Genomic DNA, 10091 nt, shown 5'->3' on the forward strand with positions numbered 1-10091 from the left:
CGGAGCATCCACCGTACACCACACTTCATACCGGGTCCCACGCTGGTCCCTTCGGTCCATGCCAACGCCAACTCTGCTGGTGGGATCTATATTTACAAACAGCTGCCATGGCACTGGGTAGGGTACAATGGAAGGGATGAGAAATACTGCCTTGTATAAGCAGATTAAACAGTCGCAGTCTTGGTGATTCATCAGATATTGTCTGAAATCAATCCCGCTCGCATACTCAAAGTGAAATACTGACCCAGATTTAGACTATTTTATTTGGTCTTTGATAGAAATTTCTTTGTAAATAAACATTTGTTGCGTTATACTAACAGGCATATAGAGGAACAGCAGTCATACAGCACACTAGAATAAAGAGATTTTTTAAACATAGACAGGATGGCATGTGGAGCACAGCAGTGTTGAAACACTTAAGAACAGAAGCTTTTAGGTACTCTAGCACAGAAGCCCATGTTTTAAATGGCTACTTTAGAATTTTGCCACAAAGTATCTTCTATAACAAGCATTTAAACATTAAAAAAAAAAACCCAAACAAAACAGAGCCAATGAATTCCTCAGAGAAATTATCTTTGCCATCTACTCTCATTTTCTTTTTGGTCCATTTGAACAATCATCTCATTTTTGCATAAAAGCCATCTTTTCATGCACTATATAAGGTTACAGATTGAAGCCTTTCTTTTCTCCCACCACCTCTTCCCCTTTTTTCTCTCAATCATTCTCACTTTGCGGCGCTTCAACCCTCTATCTTTCTCACAAGGGGAAAACCAGGAAGCCTGAGAATGTGGAGTACTTCCAGCCTCCCATCAGGTTGCCTCTCTCCAGTCTGAGGTAGGCCTTGTCGCCCTTCTCCATAATCACCAGGCCGGCATTGGTGGCGGCTTCTCTGGTCACGTCCTGGTCCCCGGCGAATGCCGAAATCATTGGCCAGCCGTTCACCATCAGGCTAACCTAAGAGATGGGAACCAGTGAGATTAAGAGAGTGATCCACTGGAACGAGAGCTATGAGTCTCAGAGTCGAGTGGGCGTACCTGAATAGTTTGTCTATTGTAGGCCTTCACCACATGGAAGTTGAAGCTGTACACCCCCCTCCTTGGTGCCAGGAACACACTACTTTCTTGGTCAAAATGAGTGCCCACGTTAACCAAAATCTGAACAGACAGCAGGAAAAAGACGGGGGATGATAAAGTCACGACATGGGTCATTCTTTTCGTCTGTTCAGATTGCTTACTTCCAAACTACTGAGACCTATTTTCATACATCCCTCCCTCCCTCTAAAATGTCCATGGACATGCAGCTTGTGCAGCATAATCCAACCATGTTTTCATTATGTGGCTTCACTACAGGTTCAAAAGTTTAGCAATCAGCTCATTATCACATCCAATGGGAGAAGACACCTGACTACAAAATGATAGCACAGAGCCTTTTGTGTGTTTGCCCATTCTGTAATGTAAAAAATAAACCTGTCACAATTTGCTACAAATGGGCATAATAAACATAGATATCTGATAACTCACATTATCAAAGTAGATGATCATGGTGCGGTTGCTCATGTCTGTCGGCTCGTGGTTGGTCTGGCGGCTGGCAGAGAAGGCCACCCGACCCGAGCCAGAGCGCACCGACATGCCCAGGGCGTTTCCGGCAGGCTCGGACGAAGGCGTGGAGTCACACACTACCAAACATTTCCCCTCAAGGATGATGGGCTCTGTGTCATTCTGGCCCCTGGATCCCAAAGGTCCCCACAACAGGAGCATGCCCAGGAGGAGCAGGATGTCAGGGTGGACTGACCCGAGGTGCATGACTGAACCTGAGTTTTGTTTTTTAAGTCAAATATCTCTAATTTCTAAGGACAATAGTCACTCTGGGCAATCTGCAAAATAAATAAACATGCTACGGCTAAAGAAACACTCTATATCAGAACAGAAAGAAAACCTGTTTTGTGTTGTTTTTTTAATTTAGTTTATGTTTTCAAGGCGGTTTTGACTCAGATTGGTTTGCTGGTCATATCTGTCAGTCTTTTCTTTCGAGTTTCCCCCTTTTTGACCCCCACACAAATCCCCAAATCTCTTCAGTGTCCTTTGTGCTGTGTCAACAGGGTCCAGAATGACACTCAGAAAAAAAAAGCTCTTGATATTTTCAAGTTGATGTCGTCAGCAAAAAATAAGCGGAGATGTAGCTGAGGAGGGGAAGAGAGGGAGAGACAGAGAAAAGATAAGGGGCGGCACGGTGAGTGAGGATCCAAGTCCGGGCTTAACCGATGAAGACGAGGGCGGAAAAGGTGTGGAAGAGAGGGAAAAAAAAGATGAGGTAAGACTTTGGAGAGGTGACAAAGGGGGAGGATGTAGGACCCAGAAGGGAATCAGAGAGAGAGAGAGATGGGGAACAACTCCACTGAGTGACCATCTGTCTGCCACACACGCTCGCTGTTTCTCCCACTTGTGCCTCTTGTTGCGCACACTCACACACGCTGCAGCCGCACGTACACACATTCATCTTCTCTGCAGGTTCGAAAGACTTTCTGTTGGTTCGGCTCGCTGAAATGAGTAAAATGCAAAGCCCTCCCCCCCCCCCCCCCACGCCTCCTATGGCATTTCAAAGTGTAGCATTTTTGAAATAACCTTCATTTATCTGTGCAAAATCAGCAACAGGGTGAAAACATTTCCTTCTAAGCTTCAACAAAGTTATTCAGAGACAAATGCATCATGCTTCCTCATTCAAAGAATAACACAATTCATTGTGCTATTCATCAACAGTGACTAAACATGATCTGACTACAAAATTATGAGATTATGAGAATAATAAAAGTAATAAACAGAGGATCACCTGTTCCCATGCAAAGGATCGTGTATTCCATATCTGAAGGACTGAAATATCCTTGTTGTCCCGCTCCTCTGTCACATTAATTCACAGCATGGCTGATCACAACCAAGATAGAGACTGCTCTGATCTCTCTGTCTATCTCCCTGTTCCCTCTCTCTCTCTCTCTCTCTCTCTCTCTCTCTCTCTCTCTCTCCCTCCTTTCCATCTGCTTCGTTCTCACCCTTTATGCTGCATCCGCCCACTCACGTTTACAGTAACATAAAAGATAAATAAGTGTGAGCAGCTTCAAAGAGCAAAGTTAGCAAGTGAGTGGCAATTTTCTCCCCTTCCCCCCCCCCTGTAATTCCCAAACAAAACATTGATCTCCTCACAAGAATCAAAAGATCCTTCGTCATCTTCAAGACAGCGAGATTTATTTCAAGGTCTTTATCCATGTGGTAAATAGAGCTGGATTTCTCGATCCGCAGCATCGTTTGATCCATAAAGATGCTGCTTTTGTGTTTTTCTTTGATCGTGCACTTAATGTCTAGACACTCTTAGATACAAACAGGAAATCACAAAACAGAGGTAGAGCTTCAGAGATGTTTAAGAAAGGCTGGAGTGAGAAAAAGGTTCAAGTTTATCTTATTAATATCAGCCAAACAAATTTCCAGCTTTTCTATAACTACATTACTTTATAAACAAAGACCATCCTTATTTCTAATTGCTGTGGAATCAAGGTGCTGAACAATGTAACTAAAGTAACGAATTACTTTTAGAATATTGTAACACAGTTACTTTTTTGAAGTAACTAGTAACTATAATTAATTACTTTTTCAAAGTAACTTGCCCAACACTGGAAATGAACATAATTGGTCCCTTTTAAAATGAGCCTTTCCATCTAGTGTTTAGGGAAGTATCAAATTCCCTTTGGGTGTCTTCTGGAAATGTTTTCACATGCCAGCTGATCGCAGCTTTAGAAGACACAGTTTTGTCTCTTTGGTGAGGAAGAGGTAAAACTGTTTTAGAGCAGGAAGCAGAGAAACAGCAGCTCATGGCAAAGACTCACTCTACACAGACGGGAGAAAAACAACAGCACTTTATTTTGGAATGGCCAAAACAGCACAGAGTTCATCATCATCATCCTCCTAGCTGTCTTTTTCATCACATCAGACTTTAACAATAGTGATCCGACTGTTGAGCTCAGCTTTGTAGAGTCCAAAGCCCAGGCACACCGGCTGAGTAAAGGTGGTGGAGAAAGTGTGGAGGTGGATCAGGTTGTTAGACGGTCCCACCTCTGAGTAGGTGATGGTGCCTGAGCTGTAGTCCACGGCTACAGCAACGCGGTTCCCAGTCATTTGGTATGTGAGGCGGGTCTTCCTGCGGTTGTGCCAGGCGGCTAGCTTTTTATCGTGCTGCTGTGTCAAGCTCCATGAAACCTACAAGAGGTTTAATCAAGGAAGATGTTTTCATTTCAGATGAAACTTTACTATCAAACAATTACTGATGTGGGGGAAATTGATCTGGCGATAATTTTAGTGACTGATTTATATTTTAAGTTGAGCGAAAATCATTGCAGCGTTCCAAGGAAGTATTGGCTATATCTTAAATTGCATGTGGTTGACAAGGAAGGTATCACTGTAATGTTCTCATCCTTCTGCAAAATGTGCTTTGATCACTGACAGTTAAATCAGGGCAGTGATATTAGTAAAAAACCTAAACATAAAATTAAACGTACACATAAGAATAGACTAGGAAAGAATAGAACTGGAATACAATTGTTGAACTGCTTTAGTGCACCAGAGGAAAATAGAAAGAAGGTTCACTTTTCAAGGCCAAATTTACTGCTTTACTCTGACTGAATGAATGATGAGGTGTTCAAAGGAAAAAAAATCATCTTTTTCACTGATGCCAAACAGACTGAGAGATGTCAGGGACAGGCATCAAACAGAGGCTCCTGCTCATTCTATTAGTTAGCAAAGAAAACACAAAATCTAACACTGGAACGAGTGTGATTAACCACTCTGGCTCTGCGGCACACTTGTACCTTGTTGTTCCCAAATGCACTGCCTTCTTTGCCCTTCCGTCCAATACTTCGGTAGCAGATGCCCACATCCCAGAATCCCTCGGCTTCCAGCTCCCAGTAGTGAGTCCCAGAGGAGAAGGTCTGGACGGTGAGGACCTGCGGCCAGTGGTCGAAACGTTCGGGATGAGCAGCGCAGGGCAGGCGGTTTTTAACTCGTGTAACTGAGCGCAGGTCGTCTGAGATGCTCAACAGAGGATGAGCTGCGTTTGTGTCCAGACTCAAGGGACTGGTTACTGCAAGGAGAGAGATAAATCTTAGTCACTTTCCTCGTAGTACTTAAACTTGTTTGCCCATTTCTATGGAGCAAAACAGAACTTTTAAAATGCAAAACAGAGATTTATAAATATATGCTTTTGAGCCACACCTACATCCACAATTGCTGTCACCTTCATTTTGTCCCCACTGCGTTACATCTGAATAAATATATTTAAACGTAAACGTTACAAACATGTATATGTATAATTCAGGTCATTAAACTCGTGCTTTTTAACATAAACATCATCTGCTATTTATTCAACACATTCATAGATGGTTCATCATGGTTTTAACTCCATTGATGATGCTTTCTTTATTAAGCTCAAGGCAAACATATTTAGAGTTGAACTGACTCTGATTTGCTATTCTGGACTCAAAACTGAGTTTCTCTTCTCGGGATTAGAGGTCAGCGTTAGACTCAGAGTTTGTTAAACAGATTGCTGGTGTATTCAGCTTCATGTCTCTACCTTTGTATTTGTCTGTGCTCCTCTGTTCCCCGCCTTTGTTGATCACTATGTTTGTCTTCCTGTTTTTAGTGCCAGCTAAGATTTTGTGTCCTTATTTGGGATTTTGTTGTCTGCTGCTTTTGAATTTGCGTAGACTCTTGTAAGTTACCAGCAGCATCTTATTAAAGCTTTTGTTTTGTTTGCTCAAGCTGTCAGTCTCTGAGTGTCGGCAAGTGTGTCCTCCAGTGAACCATAGAAACCAACTGAGAAATATTTGCTAATGACATCTACGTGTTAATGAAAACACCCACAAACACATCCTTTAGGTTTTATCAAACATGAACTCCAAACAATGTCAAGAAAAATCAGGTCGTATACTACAGAGGTGTTACATAGTTACATACATAGAAGACTGCTTACAGTCCATCATACCAAAGATGCCATTGGTCCTATCTATCTATCTATCTATCTATCTATCTATCTATCTATCTATCTATCTATCTATCTATCTATCTATCTATCTATCTGACCTTTCACTTCTTAGTTGAATATGTAAATGACTGCACTCTGGAGCCTCACCTTAAGACCAACTGAGCATTATTTAAATGCCATTTAATTTATGATGTCTGCTTACAGCAGGATGATGTACCATGTCACTCAGAACTCAGATCATCTCAAACTGGTTTCTTGAACATTACACTGGAATTCAAATGGCCTCTACAGTCACCAGATCTCAGTCTAACAGAGCACCTCTGACATGTGGGTTAAGTTCTGAAGTTCAACAAGAAAGCTAACAAGCTTCATTCCCCAAAATGTCTAGCTATTCCTTTAAAATCATTAGCGGGGCAGGTAAGCGTCACGCATTCATTCCACTCACAGAGTTCCCTCTTGAGGTCACTGAGACAGCGGAGGGTAGCAGTGATGAACTCGCGGTACTTGCTCTCGATGTCCTGCAGAATGTGCTTCCTGTCTGCGCTGATGGGCTCAGGGATGTAAAGTGGACTGTTCAGCTCAGCTAATAACCTACAAATCAAAAGCACAAATGAAATAACGCCTTTATTATTTTGTGTCTTTCATTGTTTCTCTATCTCTCTTTTCTCTCGAGCTTCCACTGTAATAACACTCCCTAACATGACAACCCAAACACACGTCAACATAACACAGCTCAGGACGAGTCCTAATTCAGTCTGACTGCTTTGTTCTGGACTTACTTTGTGTCATCTGACTGAAAGGCCTGCGAAAAGAAAAGTCAAGGACAGCTGAGAAAAATGCACCAACAGAGTGAAAAGCAGCTGTCTGTGTGAATGTGAATGTGCTCAGGTAGATTTTTTTTCTATAAATTCCTACATTTCTACATTTTTGCATTTTCAAATCACCCTAATATGTAGCCATGCCAAATGTGTGATCTGCTGTAAAGCTTCACTCTCTGGCCACTGTGTATATTAAGTGTACGGTATTGCAGCATATTCCAGTCAGGACTACAGTGGTGGATTTCCTTGGCTAAAAATGATATTCTGCAGTCGCACAACAGTTAATCTCCCAATCAGAGATTGGACTGGACTGGTGCATCCTGTCTTAAGCTATAATTTAGTTTCGTTTGCATGACCTAGTTCTGGAAAAACTTAATGCTACACTCACCCAGATGAGCAGGAAAGGGTCTGTCTCTGACAGCAGTAAGGCCAGATAGTGCTGGATTCTTAGGGTGTGGTGGATGTGGTCCCTGACTTTGGAGCAGTCTTCATGCACACGATCCATGACCTGCTGCCTCTCCTTCTTGGTGATGTCTCTCAGTGCCACCACCAGCTTGTTGACCTGGACCTGCAGGTCTGAGCCCAGCTGCTCCACCTGGGCATCATCCTGCTTCAGAGAATCCTGGAACCAATGAGGACAGAGTATTCGATTGCTGGCAGATCAGTGATTGAGACACAATCAAACCACATGACTTGTGATTTTGGTACAAACAGCTTCATGAGTCATTAGATTTCCTTTGCACAGATAAATATGTGTACTCACTGCCATGGTGGAATCGATGTTCTCACGCTCTTTGAGGATTCGCTCTCCATCTTTCAGTTTTTCCTCTGCTTTTATAAGCAGTGTCTGAAGGATGACCTGCAAAAATCACCCAGTAGGTGTTACAGCAACCACACATTAACATAAAAACATACATTAATTGATTCTCCATCCAGCACACCTTCAGATCATCCTCCACGTGCCTCAGTGCTTTCACTTTGTGCTGAGCGTGGCCTCCATCCAGCAGACAGTCGCCACACACGTACACTCTCTCATCAGCACAGTAGTAGCGGAACAGCTCTGTGTGCGCCGGGCACCTTCGCTGGGACAGATCGCCCAGCGGATCCACCAAAAGGTGGGTGCTAAACACCGGTCTCTCAAGATGAGGCCGGAGATGTTCGGCACACAGCGACACTTCACACCTCAGGCAGGTCTTAACTGCCAACGGCGGTTGTCCTTTCTCCGCCTCGGGAGGGCAGCAGTCGCACAGCACTTCGCCGTGCTCCTCCTGACACTGGGGACAGGTGAAGCGACCTTTTCCTTCACCCTGGCTGCTCCAGGCCTCCCGGACACAGGCAGGACAGAAGCTGTGACCACAGGGCAGGGGCTGGGATTGGCTGAAGGTGTCTCGGCACACAGAACAGGTCAGCTCTTCATCCATGGAGGCCATCGTGACGAGGATACTATAAACAAATAAGCACATTGATTAAGCGGCAAACACACAAAACGTACAAATATCAACAACTGTGCAGACTAACATGTTTGTGCGATGTATAAGAAAGACTAACACAAGACAGAACCACACACAAGACACAGGCAGCGCTGGAATGGTGACAAGCTGGGAATGCTTGTTTCACTCCAACTGTGCACTCAGACCAGTAATCCTGTCTACTGGGCTTTTGCCTACTGTGCTCTATGAATAGATACTTCACAAAGTAAGCGGTTTTACTGAGAAAACATGCTGAATGTGTACAAAAATATCAGAAAGGCCTCATCCACTTTTGTCAGGGAATATATCAGCACAACTAAAAGTGGTAGAAAGGACATAGAATACCAAAAAACCCTTCTTCTTCTTCTTCTTCTTTTTTTTTACAATAATATATACTATCAGATATTCAAAACATTATCAAATGAAACAAAGCAATTATCAAATAAACCTAGGTGTAATATATAGTGGTTCCTTTTCTTTAAAATAGTAGCAAAGGTGTTGTAACACTGAGTGTAGATGAGCATTAACTGCACTTAGACTGAAGCTGTTGCAGTGGAGGGATCAGGAGATCATCTGACACAGATGGCTGGCTCAGTTTCCTTTACATGTGCTCTTCTTTTCTGCATTTCCCCCAAAACTTTAATGCTTTAACTAACAACTACTTATCATTAGAAATTACTAAAAAAAACACAGAAGTGTCATTCCTTACCCGTTAGCTTCCTAGTATTTGCAGACTAAAGCCATCTGTGAGTGCGTGTGCGATCAGACTGCCGATTGGAGGCTAATCCCCACAGACTCACTGCACTCAGAGAGGTCAGCTGATCCTGAGATGGGAGGAAGGGCAAAGGTGGGGGGAGTGGGGCAGGGAAATCGATTAGGTAACTCTGAAGACACAAGGTTTAGGGTTAGAGTTTACATCATGTCAGCGTCACATAAAGCGTTTCCTCTCTAGCTGTCCTACACCGTGTGTGTCCCACATGTCCAACACTTTCCATACGTTTGTTTTTGTCATTCAGAAGCATGACTGCAGCTTTCAGCGAGCTTTGCTTTACCTGATTTTGTCGGGCCAGTGAACTTATAACAGAGGCTTGTTTTTTTGTTGAAACACGCATGCATACTACTGTATTTTCCCATCACAATTAAAACTATCAACGTGAACCATTCAGTCAGTGATACTGGGGACAAAACAAACAATATATGCAGCAAGCTCAGAAGGGCGAGGTATTTACCTCTATATTTAATTTTTCTTTTTGTCTTAAGGAATACAAATATATGTGTGTTATTTGCTCTTAAACACAGGTCTTCAGCTTTACACAAAATAATTTTGTTTTATTTCTGCCAACATTTCCATGCACACACATGAGAAAGAAGACCTTGGGGTTTTTTTTTTCTTCTTTTCTTCCCCAAGCCTTTTTTACAATTAAAAACACGACCTTCAGAATATTCAGTATAGAAATGGATTGGGTTGAAATGTGTGCACAAAGATGCGGTGCACAAGGTTGTACACAGAAAAGCAAATAATCAAAGAACTTTTGTCAAGGGAACATGTTTGCAATTTTTTCTCCTGGCATCTCTGATGAAAAATCTAAAAATTTGGAGGAAGCATCCTTTATTGAGGTCTTACTGTAGTTTTCATGCTTTAACAGACACGTGAACTTACAAGAGCTGATGACATCCATTTTTTTCATTATAATAAAGGTTCAAAATTTTAAAGACCTGCCACATCCATTCAAGAAACACAAGCCACAGTCAGATACAAAAGCCAATTAGCTCTTGAAATATT

General features: G+C 42.6%; 2 protein-coding genes across 2 annotated transcripts; both read right to left on the reverse strand.

Moving 5' to 3' along the window:
• Window positions 1–232: 232 nt before the first annotated feature.
• On the reverse strand, window positions 233–2965 carry cbln12 (cerebellin 12). The gene is made up of 4 exons (XM_006802715.2): window positions 2827–2965; window positions 1521–2179; window positions 1035–1154; window positions 233–954 (listed from the first exon to the last, which is right to left on the reverse strand). The coding sequence occupies exons 2-4, from the start codon at window positions 1800–1802 to the stop codon at window positions 757–759; spliced, it is 600 nt and encodes a 199-aa protein (XP_006802778.1). The 5' UTR covers window positions 1803–2179; window positions 2827–2965; the 3' UTR covers window positions 233–756.
• A 938-nt stretch (window positions 2966–3903) lies between these two features.
• On the reverse strand, window positions 3904–9128 carry trim110 (tripartite motif containing 110). The gene is made up of 8 exons (XM_006802717.3): window positions 9018–9128; window positions 7781–8282; window positions 7603–7698; window positions 7228–7461; window positions 6801–6823; window positions 6467–6612; window positions 4850–5121; window positions 3904–4241 (listed from the first exon to the last, which is right to left on the reverse strand). Exons 2-8 carry the CDS (start codon window positions 8267–8269, stop codon window positions 3972–3974), a joined length of 1530 nt encoding a protein of 509 aa, XP_006802780.2. The 5' UTR covers window positions 8270–8282; window positions 9018–9128; the 3' UTR covers window positions 3904–3971.
• Between the last annotated feature and the right edge of the window lie 963 nt (window positions 9129–10091).

Source organism: Neolamprologus brichardi, chromosome 18, assembly GCF_056152115.1.
Source record: "Neolamprologus brichardi isolate AB-2024 chromosome 18, ASM5615211v1, whole genome shotgun sequence".
Classification (NCBI taxonomy): Eukaryota; Metazoa; Chordata; class Actinopteri; order Cichliformes; family Cichlidae; genus Neolamprologus; species Neolamprologus brichardi.